A 22600-nucleotide genomic window follows, 5' to 3' on the forward strand; every position below is an offset into this window, starting at 1 on the left:
ATATAGTCACACAAAACTCCAAAAATGGGCTGGACAAAATTATTGGCATCCTTTCGAAATTGTGGAAAAATAAGATTGTTTCAAGCATGTGATTCTCCTTTAAACTCACCTGGGGCAAGTAACAGGTGTTCACAATGTAAAAATCACACCTGAAAGCAGATAAAAAGGAGAGAAGTTCACTTAGTCTTTGCATTGTGTGTCTGTGTGTGCTACACTAAGTATGGACAACAGAAAGAGGAGAAGAGAACTGTCTGAGGACTTAAGAACCAAAATTGTGGAAAAATATCAACAATCTCTATTTTACAAGTCCATCTCAAGAGATCTAGATTTGCCTTTGTCCACAATGTGCAACATTATCAAGAAGTTTGCAACCCATGGCACTGTAGCTAATCTCCCTGGGCGTGGACGGAAGAGAAAAATTGATGAAAGGTGTCAACGCAGGATAGTCCGGATGGTGGATAAGCAGCCCCAAACAAGTTCCAAAGATATTCAATGTGCTGCAGGCTCAGGGAGCATCAGTGTCAGCACGAACTATCCGTCAACATTTTAATGAAATGAAACGCTATGGCAGGAGATCCAGGAGGACCCCACTGCCGACACAGAGACATAAAAAAGCAAGACTACATTTTGCCAAAATGAACTTGAGTAAGCCAAAATCCTTCTGGGAAAACATCTTGTGGACAGATGAGACCAAGATAGAGCTTTTTGGTAAAGCACATCATTCTACTGTTTACCGAAAACGGAATGAGGCCTACAAAGAAAAGAACACAGTACCTACAGTGAAATAGGGTGGAGGTTCAATGATGTTTTGGGGTTGTTTTGCTGCCTCTGGCACTGGGTGTCTTGAATGTGTGCAAAACATCATGAAATCTGAGAAGTAGCAACAGATTTTGGGTCGCAGTGTCAGAAAGCTGGGTTTGCGTCTGAGATCTTGGGTTTTCCAGCAGGACAATGACCCCAAACATACATCAAAAAGCACCCAGAAATGGATGGCAACAAAGCGCTGGAGAGTTCTAAAGTGGCAGCAATGAGTCCAGATCTAAATCCCATTGAACACCCGTGGAGAGATCTTAAAATTGCTGTTGGGAAAAGGCGCCTTCCAATAAGAGAGACCTGGAGCAGTTTGCAAAGGAAGAGTGGTCCAATATTCTGGCTGAGAGGTATAAGAAGCTTATTGATGGTTATAGGAAGCGACTGATTTCAGTCATTTTTTCCAAAGGGTGTGCAACCAAATATTAGGTTAAGGGTGCCAATAATTTTGTCCAGCCCATTTTTGGAGTTTGGTGTGACATTATGTCCAATTTGCTTTTTTTCCTCCCTCTTTTGGTTTAGTTCCAATACAAACAAAGGGAATAAACATGTGTATAGCCAAACATGTGTTACTGCAATCCTTTTCTGTGAGAAATACTTCATTTTCTAGAAAAATTTCAGGGGTGCCAACATTTATGGCCAAATGAAGATGCTGGGACTATGGGAGGATATATGTAAATTAATGAGCAACTGTTTCAGACATAAGAAATGTTAATTATTGGTATTGTGATTGGTTTGCAGTAAATAGTGGAGTACCACAGCAGGGTCCGTAATGGATCCTTTTTTTTACAATGTTTATTAATATCTTTGTAGAGCAGGAGTACTCAGAGTAGGAACAAAGTGCCAGAAAGAACACATGCAAGGCAAGAGCCAGTCTTTGAGAAACAAGAAAGAAAAACAAAACATGGCAGAATGTGCTTAACTTTCTTTAAATTTTTTTTTATTACAACAATTAATAATTAAGTACAAATGCACTTACCAAGTACAAAAACATTACATATTTAACAACCAACCCTCCCACCACCCCTACCGCCAGGAGAAAAGAAAGAGAGAAAAAAAAATGGTATCAAATTCCTAATCTTCCCATTTTAGCCAGGTCGATATAAAATTTCTAGTTCTTCTCTTAGACCCTCCAGCTTTCCACTGTTCATATTTTCGGATTTTTCCCACTAACTTCTCCCACTCAGTACCACTTGGACCTCTACTGCCCAAAAGCCCTCTAAGAATCACAACCTTAGCAAGCATAAATAACTGTATTAATAACTCCCGCCCCGTTTTTACCTTACTCAGATCGCCTAAAATCACTTCTGTCGCCGAGCATTCTTTCTCTATATTAAGTTTCCTCTCAATACTCTGAAAGACCATACCCCAGAATTCCTTAACCTTGGGCATATCCACAGCAAATGTATCAAGTCAGCATCAGCTCCACCACACTTGGGACAATCTGCCTCCCTCCAACTCTTCATCTTTTTTAACATTACTGGTGAGTAGTATAGATGATAAATTATTCTTAATTGCATAATTTAATATCTTTTATTGATTGAGCACTTTTTAACATTGATCAAAATGCTTTCCCATTCTTCCTCTGAAATTGGACCAAGTACTTCCTCCCACCTCTTTTTCTTGTTTTCCTGAAAGTTATCAGATATGGTTTTAAGGAGTAGCCTATAAATATATTTTAACTTTCCATCTCCTTCCGAACTCATATAATCTATCACCCCATGTGTATAAATCTTAAATTTCTCCTTATTAGTGTATCTATATGCTTCACACAATTGAATTTACCCAAAATTATGTTCACTACGTAAACCTAGTTCCTTTTTAAGTGTTTCAAATTTTTTAATCTCACCATCTTGAAAAATCTGAGCAACATATTTCACCCCTTTTCTTTTCCAAAAGTCATTCCCTATTTGTTCGAATTGTGCCAACTCCGTATTATCCCATAACACTGTATTAATTTAAGATCCCTCTATCTTACACCTCTTTTTAACAACCTGCCAAATTTTCCTAACTAACCCTATCAGTGAGAGGTGCCCAAAATCCTTCTTTATCGGAAGGCCTGCTTCCACAAATTAAAAAAAAAAATTATATAGTGCCCTCTATAATCTTTAAATAAATCCCTCCAAAGTGCATCGCTCCATCCCCGTCTTATATTCTGTAGGTTTTTTGCAAAAAAATATAACCTAAAGTCCGGTAAACCCCCTCCGCCTTCTCCTTCCAAGTGTACCCACCTTATATATTTCATCCGTACTCTACCCCTCCCCCAAATCAACCTTCCCATTAAAGCTTCTAAACCCAAAAACCATTTTAAAGGAATCCAACAGGGAGCTGCCCCCAAAATGTATAGAACCTGAGGTAAGATTACCATTTTGATCAACCTAATCCTGTCTGCGATGGAAATGGGCAATTTTACCCATGCGTCTATCTTTTTCCTAAACATACTCAACAAAGGATATAGATTGAGTTGAACAAAAAAATCTTTTTTCGGAGACAGTTTAATACCTAAGTAATCCAAACTCTCGTCCTCTTTCAGAACTTTCACCCCGATTTGTTAATTTATGTTGCCTGTTACCAAGGGCATTAAAGACGACTTTTCACAGTTAATTTTGAGGCCGGAAACCCTACCAAATTCCTCAACGACCCTAATTGCCGCTGGAACACCTGTATACGCGTTTTCTAAAAATAGGAGAATATCGTCAGCGTACATTAAAAATTTCTCTTCTACTCCCTTAATCCCGAAGCCCCTCAGGTCTTTCACTTTTTTGAGCTTCCTCGCCAATGGCTCCAAAAAAAGGACAAAGCGCATTTGAAAGGGGGCATCCCTGCCTGGTGCCCCGCCCTATATCGAGTTGGGAGGAAAGGGACCCGTTTACTGCCACCCTAGCCCTAGGATTATTATAAAGCATTTTAAACCATTCAAATATATCTCCCTCTATACCAAATCTTTTGAGGACCTTCCATAGGAATCTCCACTCCACCCTGTCAAATGCCTTCATAGCGTCAAGTGACAGGGTGGAGCGGGAAGGATCAGATCCCAACTGTATATTGACCGATGATCGAACAAGATTACTATGAATTGAGCGCCCCGGAATAAAACCGATTTGCTCATCCCCTACAATAGTAGAAAGAAGGGGGGACAGTCTTCTGGCCAAAAGTTTGGCCAGAATTTTTGCATCTGAATTTATCAAGGATATAGGCCAGTAGGATTCTATTTTCCTGCTGTCTTTCTCTTTCTTTAAAATTAGGACTATTTTAGTTTCTAACATAGAGGGAGGCAATTCTCCCCCCTTCCGGACCTCCTCCAGAACCGTGCAAAGGATGGGAAGTAGGACCTCCTTATATTCCTTGTATATTAAATAAGGTAGACTATCTAACCCCGGGGCTGATGTATTTGAACAACTCTCTAAGGCTTGCTCCAGTTCTTCTACTGTAATTTGTTTACTGAGATTTTCTTATCTTATCGATAGTTGGAAATTCAAAAATTTCCTCCAAATATGCTTCTATCTCGCTGTCCCCTACACCCTTCTCGGATCTATATAATTGCTGGTAGTAATGTCGGCCGATCCTCTGTAACTCCTCCTGCGAAATTTGTATAGACCCATTTTCATCAAATAGGGAGAAGATATCACTCCTCTCCCTTTGGGCTCTGACTTAGTTCGCTAGTAGTTTCCCTGGGCGAGCCCCCTCTACGAAATCCCTCTGGCCCAAGAGGAAAATGTTATGTTGTGCTTTATCGAAATAATACTCGGACAACTTCCCTTGACCTAGTTCTAACTCCCTAAAGTTCTTTTCAGAGCTCTCTACCTCATACTTCTCCTCAGCCTCTCTAACCTTCTCTCTCAACTCCTGTTCTACCTTACGAAAAACCTTTTTTTTCCTTTGTATCGCCCTGTATAGAATCCCCTCAATACCGCTTTTACAGTGTCCCATACTACCGTAGAGGGGGCTGAGTTCTTATTAAATTCCCAACATTCCCATAATTCTTTCACAATTTCCTTCTTACCCCCTATCAAATTCAGCCAATGAGGGTTCAGGCTAAAAACCCTTTCCCTCTGACTTTCTCGATCCCCAATTCCAAGCTCCATTACCACTGGGGAGTGATCTGAGATAGTCCTACTTTCATACCTAACCCCTTCAATAAATCGCAATCCCTTGTCGTTAGAAAGGACAATATCAATACGTGATGCTACTTTGTAGGAGGCCGAGAAACATGAAAACACCCTCCTTTCAGGATTCATTAACCACCATGGGTCCCTCCAACCCATCTCTACACATAATTTATAAAGGGGGGTGTCAACCTCTCTCCTGGCCCTAGTTGAGTGGAAAATGGCGGAGGGACATAAAAAAAGGCCAACAAGGGTTTCCAATCAAATAATCTAACATGAAGAAAAACATACTGGCCCCTATGATCTATCCTCCTACTAAAAATCTTAACCGGGATAGCTCTATGTATATACACAGAGACCCCTGCTGAATAACTTGATGCCGAGGAGTGAAACTCCCATTGGGCCCATCTTCTAGAAATCTTCCCTTCAGATTCCGTAGTAAAATGGGATTCGACCAAGCACACAATTGCTGGCAAATAGTTTTGGGCCCTATCAAAAATTGCCACTCCCTTACGTTGCGCCGCCATTCCCCTAACATTACAGAAAAATATCTTTAATCTATCTCTCATTATTCTAAATATTTAAGAAAGAGAAGAAAAAATTAAATAAAATTTCTTTCCCCCTCCTGGCAGTCCCTCCCATCCCCCCACCCCTTCCCTCCCAATCCCCAATATTCCCTTCCCCTCCCTCCTCATGGCCTGCTAAGATTAGAGGGTCTCTATCCATCGTCATCTACCTCCTCCTCCTCCCCCCCCCCCTGCTCTAAACAAAAAAAGAAAAAAGAAAGGACATACATCCACTGATTGCATCCGGTACAGAACAACCCCCAAAATAGAGGACCCTCTGCACTGGATAGCACTGGATAGACTAAGATTTCTAACAATCATTTTATCCCTTCCTGATCCAACCGATCCTCTGCTTCATTACTCTCTGTGAAGAAATAGGTTTTATAATTATACTTCACACGTAACTTAGCAGGGAAAATTTATAAAAACTGAACTTTAGCCGATGCCAACCGTCTCTTAATGTCTCTAAAGGAGGCTCTTTTTATCTGAGTAGCCCTGGCGTAATCCGGGTATATTGACACTTTTGCTCCCCCATAAAGTAATTGGCCCTTCTCTCGAGCTTTCCGGATAATAATGTCCCGGTCATTGGAGCTGAAAAGTTTTACTATAATGGAGGTCTCCGTGTCGGGACACAATGAGCTCGCTCAATACCAAACATAGGGGTCAGACCCTGCGTGGCCCACCAACTCCTGTAGCCATGTAGTGCAAAAAGATCTCATATCTCCATTTTCCACCTCTTCTGGAAATCCCACCATTCTAATATTTGCTCTTCTGGCTATGTCCTCTAGGTCGATAACTTTCAGTTTCAGCTCCCTCACCTCCTTCCTTAGAGATTTAGACTCTTCTGTAAGGGCAGAGACCCCCTTCTCTACTGCTGGCAATGCCCTCTCCATTGCTTTAGTGCGGTCTCGTATCTTGTTGGTTTCATCCCTTATTATAGAAAGGTCAAAAACTAGAGAACCGACCTGAGTGTGGAGGTCCGGCAAGGACTGATTACATCTCTGCACTTTTTCCAGGATTCTCTCGATCTTTGATTTCTTAACTCCTGCTACCTCCTCCCCCTCAACAGAGATATCCTGGAGTATTGCAAATCTAGAGCCTGTATTCTCCGCACTAAATTTAGGGGGTGATGTTTTATTACTCCTTGTTTTAGTCCAGCCTGGTGAGGCCTTCACAAAGTTATCAATCTTGCCAGCCCCGGTAGCACCTTTCGGGAAGACCTATCTTCTCATATTTGGCTTGGGAGGCATAATCTCTCTCCACTCCCTTCACCCCTACTATTTACTTATAAGTCTTTGGGTCCAAGACTCTCAAAAATTTCTCCAAGTGCAAATATGTAATGTCAAATGACTTTATCCGCACTTGTGAGGGCAGGGAGATCCTGTAGTCAGAAGCTCAATAGATCATTCCTTCTTGGCGAAAAATAGTTCACGAGTCTTTCTCTCCAGCCACGCTCAGGCCCGACGGGGTAGATGCCGCCATCCACCAAAGCGTGCGTCTCTGCGTCTACTTCCACACATGTGGGTAAGGTCAGCTGGCCGTCCCGTCCCCCAATCACAGGCCGCCAGCCGGCCGATGAGACCATCGGTAGGGAAACGGATGGGGAGACGACAGCCAGGGAGCCGGGCAGCAACCTCCCTCACGGACTCCCCTCCTCCCAGGTCACCACATCGCATCTCACAGCCAGCACAGGGGTGCGTCGTCTCCTACAGCCGGACAGAACCTCACTTCAGCGGCAGCATCTTCTGGTAAGGGCCGGCACCAGTCTCCTCGGTAGCTTGGAAAAACCATAGGCATACCAGGATCAGCAGGGGGGGGAGGAGGGGTTCGGAGGAGGAGAGCTTCCGCGCAGCCGCCGCTACGCCATGACGTCCCGATCCAGAATGTGCTTGCGACATTTTGTCTCCTCCCATCAAGATGATTGGGTTGACCTTCTGCCCTGGGCTGAATTCTCGTACAACTTCAAAAATTCGGAATCTTCCTCCAAATCTCCATTTTTTGTGGTGTACGGCCGTCGTCCTCTACCCCCCCCCCCCCCCCCCTCCTCATTCCCACTTCTTCCGGAGTTCCTGTCGTAGATGAACTGACACAAGACTTCTCCTCTATCTGTAAGGAAACCCAAAAGTCGCTCCTACTGTCCTCATCTCGCATGAAGAGACATGCTGATAAAAAGAGAAGAATTTCTCCTGTCTTTGCCCCCGGTGATAAAGTGTGGCTCTCTGCTAAATACATCAGTTTCCGTGTCCCCAGCTACAAGCTTGGTCCTCGGTACCTCGGGCCATTTAAGATCAAGAGTCAAATCAATTCTGTTTCCTACAAGCTCCATCTTCCATTCCTAACTCTTTCCATGTTTCTCTTCTCAAACCTCTCATACTTAACCGCTTTTCTCCCAAGGTCACTGTTCCTGCTCCTGTTTCTGGCTCCTCTGATGTCTTCTCTGTCAAGGAGATCCTCACCTCCAAGGTCGTCCGAGGTAAAAGATTTTTTTTAATTGATTGGGAGAATTGTGGCCCTGAAGAGAGATCTTGGGAGCCGAGGGACAATATTTTTGACAAGGAGCTTATCCACAAATTTCTTGGTTCCAAAAAGAGGGGGAGACCTAAGGGGGGGGGGGTACTGTAACGCCGAGCGCTCCGGGTCCCGCTCCTTCCCCGGAGCGCTCGCAGCGTTCTGCTCAGGCTTGCAGCGCCCCGGTCAGACTTGCTGATCGGGAGTGCTGCTCTGTGTCCTCCAGCGGGGATGCGATCCACGCGGCGGGATGTGCCTGCCCGTGGGTCGCATCCCGATCATCTCACCTGCCCCGTCCTCCTGCTCAGTCCCGGCACGCGCGGCCCCGGTCTCTAAGGCGCGCGCGTGGTGGGTCTCTCAGATTTAAAGGGCCAGTGCACCATTAATTGGTGCCTGGTCCAATCAGTTCCCAAGCACTCCTTACACTATAAAAAACCCACTTCCCCTTTCTGTCCTTGCCGGATCTTGTTGCCCTAGTGCCCTTAGAAAGCGTTTACTGTGTATCCCTAGCCTGTGTATCCAGACCCTTGCTGTTGCCCCTGACTACGAATCTTTGCCGCCTGCCTTGACCTTTTGCTACGTCTGGCCTTGCCTTGCCTTGTCCTTGTGTACCGCGCCTATCTCAGCAGTTAGTGAAGTCGAGTCGCTATCAGGGGATACGACCTGGGAGTTACCGCCGCAGCAAGTCCATCCTGCCTTGCGGCGGGTTCTGGTGAAAACCAGTAACTTCTTAGAACCGGTCCCCTGGTACGGCCCACGTCATTGCCTCACTAACACAGAGGATCCACTACCCGTATCCTACCCGCATACCAGTCCGGATCCTGACAATATATATATATATATATATATATATATATATATATATATAAAATAAACTCTTACACATATAGATAGTAGGGATGTAGTGAAAGGTGCTTCTTGAATAGGGCGATAAAACAATGAGTGTGAATTAGCAGAGTGAGTCAGAGATCGATCGGCGTATCTGACATGCAGTGCCGTGGACCCGCTGACAGGCTCCGCCCTCTGCTTCACTGAAATGTACATAGCTGAACTCATCACTCGTGGTATGTATAGCAGATCCTATGTCGCTATATTGTAGCGATGTGGGTAGAATTCACTTAGATGAGATGTAGTTATATTCCTCGCGCCAGTCCGTTCTAAGTTGGCGCATGCGCGAGTCGGGGTTAAAAGGTAAAACTGGACATGTCTGTGTCCACTCCAGGGAAGGAGCGTGACTGTGCTTTGCATGTTGAATGAAGCATATGTGTGCACTACTGGAATTAATTATAATAAATTACACTGAAGTGCTAAAGTTATAATAATTGAATTATAGATGGACATGAGGTGATCAATATGACGTGAAATATGTGAAAATATGAGAGATAATACTTTGAAGTTCGTGCAGGTGAATAGTAGTACATGGAAGACTGACACAATTATTGCAATATGACGTGTGGGAAATATAAATATATGAGGGGTACTGTATAAAACTATTAGGAGTAAATAGAGACCAGAAGGATCGTATTGGTAAGTGTTAGCATTAAGACGGGACACATGCTGCTATATTAAAGGCATAGTAATAGTGGGTTGGTGTGTTGTGAAGGTGGTTGAAAAAGAGAAAGAAAGGAGGGGATGTTTGTTGGCCATATGTGAGGGTTGCCAGTGGAAACATATGGGAGGAGAGAGAGGAGTTAATAGCCTAAATATCGGGTTGGAAACATGATTGGATATAAGGTATATTAGTAGATATATTCAATGCCCTCATTCAGACCATATGGAACTAGAGATTTCATTTTAAAAATCCAGTACGACTCTCTCCTTTTTAGGGTCTCAAATCTGTCAGCACTGTTTTCTGGTATCTCTTCTATGCCTGTGATGAAAAAAATCAGAGAAGGCATTGTTATGGGATTGGTCAGCATGGCGTGATACACTGTGCTTTTCAAATTTGTGCAACACATTGAATCTGTGGCTGTTCATTCTGTTTCTCAGTGTTTGAGATGTGCGTCCGATATATTGCATATACCAATAGGGAAGGGGGGAGAGGGGGGGTGCTCTGCATATACCTATAGGGAAGGGGGGAGGGGTGTGTGCTCTGCATATACCTATAAGGGAGGGGGGGTGCTCTGCATATACCTATAGCGAAGGTGGGGTGCTCTGCATATACCTATAGGGAAGGGGGGGTGCTCTGCATATACCTATAGGGAAGGGGGAAAGAGGGGGGGTGCTCTGCATATACCTATAGGGAAGGGGGGTAGAGGGGTGCTCTGCATATACCTATAGGGAAGGGGGGAGAGGGTGGGGTGCTCTGCATATACCTATGGCAAAGGGGGGGGGGGGGAGAGGGGGGGTGCTCTGCATATACCTATAGGGAAGGGGGGAAAGGAGGGGTGCTCTGCATATACCTATAGGGAAGGGGGGAGAGGGTGGGGTGCTCTGCATATACCTATGGCGAAGGGGGGGAGAGGGGGGGTGCTCTGCATATACTCATAGGGAAGGGGGGGAGAGGGGGGGTGCTCTGCATATACCTATAGGGAAGGTGGGAGAGGGTGGGGTGCTCTGCATATACCTATGGTGAAGGGGGGGGGGGTGCTCTGCATATACCTATGGGGTAGGGAGGGAGAGGGGGGTTCTTTGCATATACCTATAGGGAAGGGAGGGAGAGGGAGGGTGCTCTGCATATACCTATAGGGAAGGGGGGGTGCTCTGCATATACCTATAGGGAAGGGGGGGTGCTCTGCATATACCTATAGGGAAGGGAGGGAGAGGGGGGGTGCTCTTCATATACCTATAGGGAAGGGAGTGAGAGGGGGGGTGCTCTGCATATACCTATGGGAAAGGGAGGGAGAGGGGGGTGTAGCTCTGCATATACCTATGGGAAAGAGGGGGGGGTAACCCTGCATATACCTATGGGAAAGAATGGGGGGGGTGTAGCTCTGCATATACCTATGGGAAAGAGGGGGGGAGTGTAACTGCATATACCTATGGGAAAGAGGGGGGTAGCTCTGCATATACCTATGGGAAAGAGGGGGTGGGGGGTGTAGCTCTGCATATACCTATTGGAAAGAGGGGGGTGTAACTCTGCATATACCTATGGGAAAGAGGGGGGTGTAGCGTAGCTCTGCATATACCTATGGGAAAGAGAGGGGGGTGTAACTCTGCATATACCTATGGGAAAGAGGGGGGTGTAACTCTGCATATACCTATGGGAAAGAGGGGGTTACCTGGCTACCTACCTACCTGCCCTTTTACTGTGCAGGACACCAAGAAGGGCATTATTACAGTTTGTGGGCCTATAGATGGAAAGATTGTGTAGAGGAGGGCATTGAATATATGCAGAGTCTGACATGTTTTTCCTGCAGATGTTAAGAGATCCACATGGCGGTCTTATCCGGACGGAGAAGAAAAGGAAAGAGGACGCCGCTGATCAGAAAAGACGTAATTGTGAGTCCCAAAATGTAACTGTAATCACTTATATGGTTTACACATCCTGTGTACAGCTGATATCTACCACAATATGGTTCTGTATATAATCACTTACCGTATTTATCGGCGTTTAACACGCACTTTTTAGGCTAAAATTTTACACGCCAATAAGCCGCTGCAGTTCAATGATTTAAAGCGGGCGCACCGCTGCCGGCTTCTCTGCCCCTGCCTGTCCTGGGGTCTAGAGCCCTGCTGCCGGCCCTTCTCTCCCCCTAGCTATCGGTGCCGCTGCCCGTTCTCTCCCCCTGGCTATCGGTGCCCCTGCGCCGATAGCCAGGGGAAAAAAGCGGCGCCGGCAATGGGGAAGCGTTGCCGACAGACAGGGGGAGAGAAGAGGCAGCGGCACCTATTGCTGGTGCCGCTGCCCCGTTGCCTCCCCCATTCCCGGTTGTATAATTACCTGTTGCCGGGGTCGGGTCCGCGCTGCTTCAGGCCTCCGGTGTGCGTCCCATGCGTCGTTGCTATGCACTGCACGGCACGGCGCAATGACGTCAGCGGATGCACACGGAGGCCTGAAGCAGCGCGGACGCGACCCCGGCAACAGGTAATTATACAGCCGGGAATGGGGGAGGCAACGGGGCAGCGGCGCCGGCAATGGGTGCCGCTGCCCCTTCTCTCCCCCTGGCTATCGGCACCGCTGCTCCATTGCCGGCGCCGCTTCTCTCCCCCTGGCTATCGGAGCTGGCACCGATAGTCAGGGGGAGAGAACGGGCAGCGGCACAGATAGCCAGTGGGAGAGAAGCGGCGGCAGCAGGGCTCTAAACCCCAGGAAAGGCAGGGGGAGAGAAGCGGGCAGCGAAGGCCTCTCTCCCCCTGCCTTTCCTGGGGGTGTATCGGGGTATACGCATCCACACACACGCACCCTCATTTTACCAAGGATATTTGGGTAAAAAACTTTTTTTACCCAAATATCCATGGTAAAATGAGGGTGCGTGTTATAGGCCGGTGCGTGGTATACCCCGATAAATACGGTATATTGTACACAGATCCTTTATAGTATAGTGGTCTGTATATAGTGGTTTTATTCAGTACAGTATGGCGGTATTATCCAGTTATTGTGTGGTGGTATATATTTACTCCTTGTATACCAGTATTATTGGTCATGGAAATTTACCTACGTTAAAGTGTTTCTTACATATATAAATTTTAATTTATTGTGTGTGGGATTTGGGTGGAATAGGAGCGTGGCAGAAGATTGACGAGCTGCAGAGCCTAGCAGGGGCCCTTGCCTTTTTTTTGGTCCGGGGGCCCCGAGTGTTGTCAGTCCGCCCCTGGGGGGAGGGAGGGGGTGTAATTAAGGGGGATGCGTGTGTGTGGGGGGGGGGGGGTGCCTAACAAAGGGTCCGCCTCTGGTGCCAAATGCTCTAGGTACGCCCCTGGATGAATTTATTCCTTGGGGCCTGGCCTAGTTAGCGACAGACTGTCATCATGGGATTACCTTCTGGCTATGCTCAGGAAGTCATGTCACAGCATTGTCCATACAGTAAGTTGGGAGGGATCCTTGCAAACATTTTCCAAGGACCACCCTCATGAAGACCTCTGATAGCTTGTTCAACTAATTGGACTTAATTAGGGCAGTTTACATGTTACAATCCCAAGTGAAAGTTCAACCAGGTTACCATCCCAAGTATAGTACAGGAACAAGCTGTGCTACAGCTAGAAAGACACAGAATGCCCAAGGAAGACCTAGCCTAAGTAAAGTAGAACTACAAGCATCAGCACAACCAAAGTCAATGGCCAACATGTATCATTGTCTTTAGACTGTTTATTGTGTCATTTCACATTTCTGCTGATTTTAAGTTGCAATCCACTGATTTTGGCGATACACATGATATGGATGGGTTTTATGAACTGCGCCTTTTTGTGAAAAGGCGCAAAAAAGGCACAAAGCTACTGAAAAGTCTCTGAAACTACAGTCTCTGAAGCTAACTTAGTTTAGCTTTTTGGTGTATGTGAAGAGTGAAATTTCAGAAAATGTGACCTTCCCAAAATTTATCAAATCCCCTGCGACCATTTAATAAATTTGGTGCTCCTACACATTACCAGCACACAAAAAAAGGTGTAGAAAAATGCTTCACTTACACCTACAATGATAAATGCTTCACTTACACCTACAATGATAAATGCCGGCCAATATCTTCTGAATAGTGAGCAGTAACACATTACCACTTGCTCCTGAACTGAAAGAACTTCTAAAGAACTGCACTGCATATCTGAAGTACAGTGACCCCCCGACCTACGATGGCCCCGACATACGATAATTTCAACATGCGATGGCCTCTCAGAGGCCATCGCATGTTGAAGGCAGCATGAACGTACAATGCTTTTGTATGTCGGGGCCATCACATAAACGGCTATCAGACTGCTTCAGCTGCCGCCGGATAGCCGTTTACAATGCCTCGTGTGCTCCGGTGATGGTCTCCTACCTGTCTTCGGGGCTCCGGAGGTTCTCTTCGGGATCACCTCCGTCGCCGGCGCTCTCCATTGCGTCATCACGTCGCAGCGCACGCCGTCCAGTGATGCAATAGGAGCGGCGTGCGTAGTGACGTGATGACGGCGACGTGAAAGCGACGTTCCCAGCCAGCAGAGACGTTCCGGAGTGGCGGGGACATCATGAGGACGCTGCGACAGCGATGGAGCGCAACATTCAGGGCAGCGGTGATGAGCGGTGATGGTCTGGAGCGGCGGGGACAGGTGAGTACGACTTCCTATACTTTACATTGCACGGATCCTTCAACATACGATGGTTTCAACAAACGATGGTTCATTTGGAACGGATTACCATGGTATGTTGAGGGACCACTGTAGTCCAAAGTATTTTTACTGTATTGAATTGCACCAGGAGTAAAGTACCAAGTTGTTTTTCATAAACCCTAGCTTTAGAGGTTTTATTTCCCATGGCCTTGTGTACATATTACAGCTTCTTTGAAACAGTGGATTGTGGAAATTGTCTTGGTGATACAGGGTTGCACCACTCCAGCCATTTGATACTACAACCCTCATAATACACATGTACTACTGTCTATATACACAACCCTATTTCTGACATCACAAACTTGATAACTACCACACCCCAGTTCTATATTACATCTTTAGCAGAGGCGTTACTTGTAGTTTCTGGGCCCTAATGCCCTAATGGGGTCCATGTCTACCATGTGTTCTATATACTACTGTTGTCTTTTAATGGGGTCCCCGAAGTCACAGGGCCCCGATGCGACTGCTAACTCTGCAACCCCTATAGTAATGCCCCTGATTTTAGCTTCAAGCATATCACCAACCTCCTGGGTCTCACGGGTAAGCAATTTTTTTTTTTTTTTTTACCTTATCCTATCATGGGAGATTCCTAGAAACCAAATTACTTGTAAATACAAATTCTTTTTTATAGGATTAGGTGATTTGTGCTGGAATAATACATTTTTCCAAAACAAAGACAGACAAAATTGATAAATTCCCGGCATTATGTTATCTGAGGTTGCCTATGTCCAGGTGTCTAATGTAAAGCTATAAATACACATGTAGTTTTTTTTGAGGAAAGCTACAAGTGGGGCATAAGGAAGGGGAATTATTAACTTGATTTCCTTTTGGTTGAATCCACTGATGGCTTTCAAAAATTGCACGTGGAATTCCAGCCTACAGTAAGTCTATGAAGTTGATTGCATAGCAGCACATAAGAAAAGATGGCTACCCCCATATTCATGAACGGAATATAAAAAATACAATCAAAAAATAAAAAAGAATATGCTTCAGTATATAGTTTTAATGAGTGAGAAAAAATAATATAGGAGAAACATTTACTTTAAACATGTCAGGATATACGTTTTAGAGAGCAAAAAGTATTCATAATATCAAAGATGAAAGCAATTTGCAAACATTATAAATAAAAGTTTATTTTTATGACCTTATTGCAACTCGTATTTAAAACTATAACTATTGTGATGAATGTTTTCTGCTTATTTTTTTTCAGTGGGGTTAGTACATTGGCTTGAGCATATACATAGGTTTTATGAACTTAGGTAAGTACCTCCATACAAAAATTTGCTTTGGGGCCCAATAATGTGACCCTAAACCTAGGAGCGTACATAGGATTGATTGCCTAAACCAGAATGGGGCCACTGTCACCCTCAGCCCTCCCCCACCTTCCAAACTGCTTCTTCTGGCAGAGAACAGAGCCATGGCTGGCCAATAAAACAGCTGAACATCTTTTTATCGGCCAGCTAAGTCCTGAGGCAGTGGCCACTGGGACTAGCAGTTCGGGAGGTGGGGGAAGGGGGGCTTGCGATCGGTGATGTGCATGTAATCCATTCTGGGGGAGGGAGCTATAGACACATAGGCACAACCACAATCTGCACTGTCCCGTGGGCCCCATAGCAGTTGCGTATTCTGACTCTATAGGCACCATTGCTTGTCATTTAGCTACTGGTATAATATCTGCAATTCTTGGTATAAGACAATGACTATACAGCACATGGTTGTACTGTTGATTTACAGTCATGGAGTATAATGTGTCGTTCTGTTGATAAAGTTCTTTTCTCCCATGGGTTAATCAGTATTTTAAAGCAACACTTGGCTTGGTTTTTACCAGTGACAAAACATAAAGTGTTGATGATGCTATTACTAATAGCTATGCACTCTACAACATAGTAAAAAGCAATAGCGTACCTCTCTCTTAATAGTAGACCAGGAAAGAAATCTCTTACAATGGCATAACTATAAAACGGTGACCAACACAGTACATAGGCTGAAAGCACAGCAACCAACACCATGACACCCTTTCTCCTAGCTCGTAGTCGGCTCCGGAGCTGTTGTGTCTGCTCTCCCGGCAAGCACTTGAACCAAAGTTCATGACAGATGCGAATGTAGCACATGCTCATAATAAACACAGGAATTACAAATTCTACAACCAAGAGAAATAGGGAGTAAGACTTATAGTACAGAGCTCTATCAGCAGGCCAAATCTGCCCACAGAAGACCTTCCCTCCAGACTCATGTGGAGAATCAAACACAGTTTCTGTAGCAAAATAAGCTGTGGGAGCCGCTATCACTGTAGCAGATGACCAGATAAGAAATAAAACTCCACAGGCTGTCTGCAACTTCATACGTGGCTTCAGTGGATGCACAATCACAAGGTATCTAGAAAAGAGAAACAGTTTTTTTTCTCTTAAAGGGGTACTCCGCTGGGAAAATTTTTTTTATTAAAGCAACTGGTGCCAGAAAGTTAAACAGATTTGTAAATTACTTCTATTAAAAAATCTTAATCCTTCTAGTACTTATAAGCTTCTGTTTGCTCCACAGGAAGTTCTTTTGTTTTTTAATTTCCTTTCAGTCTCACCACAGTGCTCTCTGCTGACACCTCTGTCCATTTTAGGAACTGTCCAGAGTAGGAGGAAATCCCCATAGCAAACCTATCCTGCTCTGGACAGTTCCTGACATGGACAGAGGTGTCAGCAGAGAGCACTGTGGTTCGACAGAAAGGAAATTCAAAAAGAAAAGAACTTCCTGTGGAACATACAACAGCTGATAAGTACTAGAAGGATTAAGATTTTTTTTTATAGAAGTAATTGACAAATCTGTTTAACTTTGTGTAATCAGTTAATTTAAAAAAAATATATATTTTCCAGTGGAGTACCCCTTTAAGCTAGTTTTAATTTTCAGGAAAAAAATAGCATCTACTCCTTTGGTGAAAAGATAATTATATATACATTTTCAAACCATTTGACTCACCTGTCTATAGCAATAGCGAGAAGCGCATTCGTTGAGACGTAGAGAGAAAGCATCCTCAAATAGATGACTGAAGAGCAGATTACATGACCAAAGGCCCATGACTGTTCACGCACAACATAATAGTCTATCTCGAAAGGACAGCAGATTACAGCTACAAGGAGGTCAGATACCGCTAAATTAGCTATCAGAATATTAGTCACATTTTGCATATGTTTGTACATCATCAAGTTGAAGATGAAGAACAGGTTTCCTCCCCCACAGATTAGTATTACACAAACAAGGGTCACACCAATGAACAATCTGACCACAAAAAGGATGTTTTCACTTGGCTTTGGACCTTCATCTTCAAGCAAGAAATAAATGTCCTCCAGACTTCGATTCCATGCGTCTGCCATTGATGTGGACTGATGGTCCTTTTTTTTAGTTTTCTGCCTATGGAAACCAATGTTAAACTCAGTTTGCACAAGAACTATTGGCATGTTAGATGTACAATTGTAATAGTGTCTATTGTCTGGTTTCACAAGTGAATATGGCTTTAACCTCTTCAGGATGCAGGGCGTATGCATACGCCCTGCATCCTGAGTCCTTAAGGATGTGGGGCATACAGGTACGCCCGTGGGGATTACAGTCCCGCCACTAGCTGGTCGGGGATCAGACCGAGATGCCTGCTGAAGGCCCCCCCCCCCCCATGTCAGCGATTGCTGCAAATCGCTGGTCATTTCAGACTGCCGATCTGCAGTGATTCCGTGTCATACGGGTCTCCAGTGACCCAGAAAATAAGGGGGATCGGGGGTGTCCAAGATCCCCCCGATCCCCCTGAAGGGATAGGAGTGAGGTAGCACCCCTCCTATCCCTGCTATTGGTCGGTCAGAAGACCGACCAATAGCAGATTGGGGGCGGGGGGTTTTAAAGTTCTATACAGTGGTCTCTAAACTGTAGCGCTCCTGATGTTGCAAAACTACAACTCTCAGCATGCTCAGACAGTTGTTTGGCTGGAGGGCTTAAGTTTGGAGATTACTGTGCAGTGATCTCTAAACTGTGGCGATCTAGATCTTGCAAAACTACAACTCCCAGCATGCCCACACAGCAGTTTGCTGTCTGGGTATGCTGTGATTTGTAGTTTTGAAACATATGGAGGGCCACAGTTTTTTAGATCACTGTGCGGTGGTTTCTAAACCGTGGCCCTCTAAATCTTGCAAAACTACAAATCCCAGCATGCACGAACAGCAAACGGCTGTCTCGCAATGCTGGGAGTTGTAGTTGCGTACCTCCAGCTGTTGTATAACTACATCTCCCAGCATGCCCTTCGGCAATCTGTACATGCTGGGAGTTGTAGTTTTGTAACAACTGGAGACACACTGGTTGGAAAATACTGAGTTAGGTAGCAGAACCTAACTGAAGGTTTTCCAACCAGTTTGCCTCGAGCTGTCAGTGCATGCTGAGGGTTGTAGTTTTGCAACAGCTGGAGGTTTGCCCCCCCATGTGACTGCACAGGGTACAAACTCCTAGCCGGAAACTCACCGTAATACCCAGCCTGTGTGAATGTACCCTAAAACACTACACTACACTAACACATAATGAAGGGTAAAACACTACATATACACCCCCTTACACTGTCCCCCCCCCCCCACCAATAAAAATGAAAAACGTATCTTACGGCAGTGTTTCCAAAATGGAGCCTCGAGCTGTTGCAAATCAACAATTCCCAGCATTTCAGGACAGCCACTGACTGTCCAGGCATGCTGGGAGTTTAGCAACAGCTGGAGGCACCCTGTTTGGGAATCACTGGCAAAGACCCCTATGTCCACCCCTATGCACTCCCTAATTTAGTCCTCAAATGTGCATGGCGCTCTCTCACTTCGGAGCCCTGTCGCATTTCAAGGAAACAGTTTAGGGCCACATATGGGGCATTTAGGGGCAGTTTAGGGCCGTACTTGGGCGCAATTGCATTACAAATTTGGGGGACTTTTTCTCCCTTTACCCCTTATAAAATGGAAAAGTTGGGGTCTACACCAGCCTGTTAGTGTAAAAAAAATTACACTAACGTGCTGGTGTTGCCCCATACTTTTTATTTTCACAAGAGGTAAAATAAAGGGAAAAAAGACCCCCAAAATTTGTAACGCAATTTCTCCTGAGTACGGAAATACCCCCTATTTGGACGGAAAATGCTCTGCGGACGCACAACAAGGCTCAGGAGTGATAGCGCACTGTGTACATTTGAGGCCTAAAATGGTGATTTGCACAGGGGTGGCTGATTTTAGAGTGGTTCTAACATAAATGCAAAAAAATAAACACCCACATGTGACCCCATTTTGTAAATCCCTCACAGAATGTAACAAGGGGTATAGTGAGCCTTAACACCCCACAGGTGTTTGACGAATTTTCGTTAAAGTTGGATGGGAAAATAAAAATTTTTTTTTTTTTTTACTAAAATGCTGGTGTAACCCAAAATTTTTCATATTCACAAGGGAAAATAGGAAAAAAGCCCCCCAAAATTTTTAACCCCATATGTGGATGTAAAGTGCTCTGCTGGCGAACTACAATGCTCATAAAAGAAGGAGCGCCATTGGGTTTTTGGAAAGAAAATTTATCAGGAATTGAAGGCCATGTGTGTTTACAAAGCCCCCATAGTGCCAGAACAATGGACCCCCCCCCACAAGTGACCTCATTTGGGAAACGAAACCCCTCACATAATGTAATAAGGGGTGCAGTGAGCATTTACGCCCCACAGATGTCTGACGGATTTTTGGCACAGTGGTTCGTGAAAATGAAAAATGTAATTTCGGACAAATTTTCTCTCCAAAAGCCCAATGGTGCTCCTTCTCTTCTGAGCATTGTAGTTCACCCGCAGAGCACTTTACATCCACATATGGGGTATGTTCTTACAACATACAAATTTTTGGGGGCTTTTTTTCCTATTTTCCCTTGTGAAAATGAAAAATGTAGGGGCTTTGTAAACGCACAAGGCCCCCGACTTCCATTCCAACAAAATTCTCTCTCCAAAAGCTCAATGGCGCTCCTTCTCTTCTGAGCATTGTAGTGCGCCAGTAGAGCACATGGGGTATTTCCATACTCAGAAGAGATGGGGTTACAAATTTTGGGGGACATTTTATCCTATTACCCATTGTAAAAATGTAAAATTTGGGGGAAAAAAACTGCATTTTAGTGAAAAAAATAATAAATTAATTTACACATCCAAATTTAACGAAAAGTCGTCAAACACATGTGGGGTGTTAAGGCTCACTGGACCCCTTGTTACATTCCTTGAGGGGTGTAGTTTTCAAAATAGTATGCCATGTGTTTTTTTTTTTTTGCTGTTCTGGCACCATAGAGGATTCCTAAATGTGACATGCCCCCAAAATAAAATTCCGAAAAACTCACTCTCCAAAAGCCCATTGTTGCTCCTTCCCTTCTGAGCCCTCTAATGTGCACCCATAGAGCACTTGACATACACATATGAGGTATTCCTTACTCGAGAGAAATTGGGTTACAAATTTTAGGGTGATTTATCTCCTTTTACCTCTTGTAAAAATGCAAAAACTGGGTCTACAAGAACATGCGAATGTAAAAAATGGAGATTTAGAATTTTCTCCTTCACTTTGCTGCTATTCCTGTGAAACACCTAAAGGGTTAACACACTAACTGAATGTCATTTTGAATACTTTGAGGGGTGCAGTTTTTATAATGGGGTAATTTATGGGGTATTTCTAATATGAAGACCCCTCAAATTCCCTTCAAAACTGAACTTGTCCCTGAAAAATTGGAAAATTGCTGCTGAACTTTGAAGCCCTCTAATGTCTTCCAAAAGCAAAAACATATCAACTTTATGATGCAAACATAAAGTAGACATATTGTATATGTGAGTCAATATATAATTTATTTGAGATGTCCATTTTTCTTATAAGCAGAGAATTTCAATGTAAAAAAAATGCTAAATTTTCAACAAATTTTTTTTTTTTTCACCAAGTAATGATGCAAGTATCAACGAAAATTTACCACTAACATAAAGTAACATGTGTCATGAAAAAAAAATCTTGGAATCAGAATGAAAAGTAAAAGCATCCCAGAGTTATTAAGGATTAAAGTGACAGTGATCAGATTTGCAAAAAAAAGTGCTGCGTCCTTAAGGTGAAAATGAGCTGTGTCCTTAAGGGGTTAATACAGCACAAATTTCTGGACTCAAAATGATAATAAAAATTGTTTTTTTTTTTCCATATCATCATTTTTTTGCATATTTTCCAACTCCAAGCTGTATAAACTTAAATACTTATTTCAATTAAGCATATCAGGTTATGTGTATGTGTGTATTGAGGGAGGGTATAACTGAATTTGTTAGATGTCTTTTAGAGGGATGCAGCAATGAAATTGCTAAGATATTGGAGTATGATTACAGAACCGTTAAATGTTTCATTGCAAACAATGGACATGGTCGCAAAAAATGTGTTGAGAAAACTATTTAAAAATAATTAAGTTCACGGCTCACTCTAGCCTTAAAAATGTTCATGACCTCATTGCTACAAATCTTTTTGGAGTATTCCATGTTGGCTACCTGTTTCTCCTTCAACTCTATGAAATAACTATCTTTTCTTATAAAAAAATGAGTCTGGCATTTAAAGGGGTACTCCGGTGGAAATTTTTTTTTTTCAATTCAACTGATGCCAGAAAGTTAAACAGATTTGTGAATTACTTCTATTTAAAAATCTTAATCCTTCCAGTACATATCAGCTGCTGTATACTACAGAGGAAGTTGTATTTCTTTCTGGAGTTCTTTTCAGTCTGACCACAGTGCTCTCTGCTGACACCTCTGTCCATATCAGGAACTGTTCAGAGCAGAAAGGTTTGCTATGGTGATTTGCTGGACAGTTCTTAACAGCAAATCCTCATGGCAAACCTTTCCTGCTCTGGACAGTTCCTGATATGGACAGAGGCGTCAGCAGAGAGCACTGTAGTCAGACTGAAAAGAACTCCAGAAAGAAATACAACTTCCTCTGTAGTATACAGCAGCTGATATGTACTGTAAGGATTAAGATTTTTAAATAGAAGTAATTCACAAATCTGTTTAACTTTCTGGCACCAGTTGATTTGAAAAAAAGGTTTTCGACCGGAGTACCCCTTTAAATTCCAGACTCATTTTTTTTATAAGAAAAGATGGTTATTTCATAGAGTTGAAAGAGAAACAGGTAGCCAACATGGAATACTCCAAAAAGATTTGTAGCAATGAGGTCATGAACATTTTTAAGGCTAGAGTGAGCCGTGAACTTAATTATTTTTAAATAGTTTTCTCAACACATTTTTTGCGACCATGTCCATTGTTTGCAATGAAACATTTAACGGTTCTGTAATCATATAAGAAATACAACTTCCTGTGGAGCATCCAGCAGCTGATAAGTACTGGAAGGATTAAGA

The 22600-nt window shown here is 43.9% G+C and overlaps 2 protein-coding genes across 7 annotated transcripts in view; one reads left to right on the plus strand and one right to left on the minus strand.

Moving 5' to 3' along the window:
* The window catches only part of LOC130277078 (RNA-binding protein 4B-like), a 67378-nt gene that overhangs the window by 42111 nt on the left and 2667 nt on the right, over nt 1-22600 (plus strand). Inside the window, exons 3-4 of one of the 3 annotated variants that reach the window (XR_008845363.1) lie at nt 11350-11431; nt 15438-15486. The exons of 1 other annotated variant lie outside the window; for it this stretch is intronic. Coding sequence is in view for 1 of the 2 variants with exons in the window: in XM_056527369.1 (XP_056383344.1) it covers nt 15438-15486 (49 nt within the window). In the remaining variant the exon portion in view is untranslated. The remainder of the gene's footprint in view (nt 1-11349; nt 11432-15437; nt 15487-22600) is intronic. One more of the 3 variants, XM_056527369.1, reaches the window with a different exon arrangement.
* Nucleotides 15495-22600, minus strand: part of LOC130277077 (prokineticin receptor 1-like) — a 62419-nt gene continuing 55313 nt past the window's right edge. For 3 of the 4 annotated variants that reach the window (XM_056527363.1, XM_056527364.1, XM_056527362.1), the window contains 2 exons: nt 17195-17626; nt 15495-16603 (listed from right to left, as the gene is read on the minus strand). In XM_056527363.1, the coding sequence (XP_056383338.1) occupies nt 15928-16603; nt 17195-17626 (1108 nt within the window). In that variant the 3' untranslated portion in view covers nt 15495-15927. Of the gene's footprint in view, nt 16604-17194; nt 17802-22600 lie in introns of those variants that run through there. The other variant, XM_056527361.1, reaches the window with a different exon arrangement.

This window comes from Hyla sarda, chromosome 6, assembly GCF_029499605.1.
Source record: "Hyla sarda isolate aHylSar1 chromosome 6, aHylSar1.hap1, whole genome shotgun sequence".
Classification (NCBI taxonomy): domain Eukaryota; kingdom Metazoa; phylum Chordata; class Amphibia; order Anura; family Hylidae; genus Hyla; species Hyla sarda.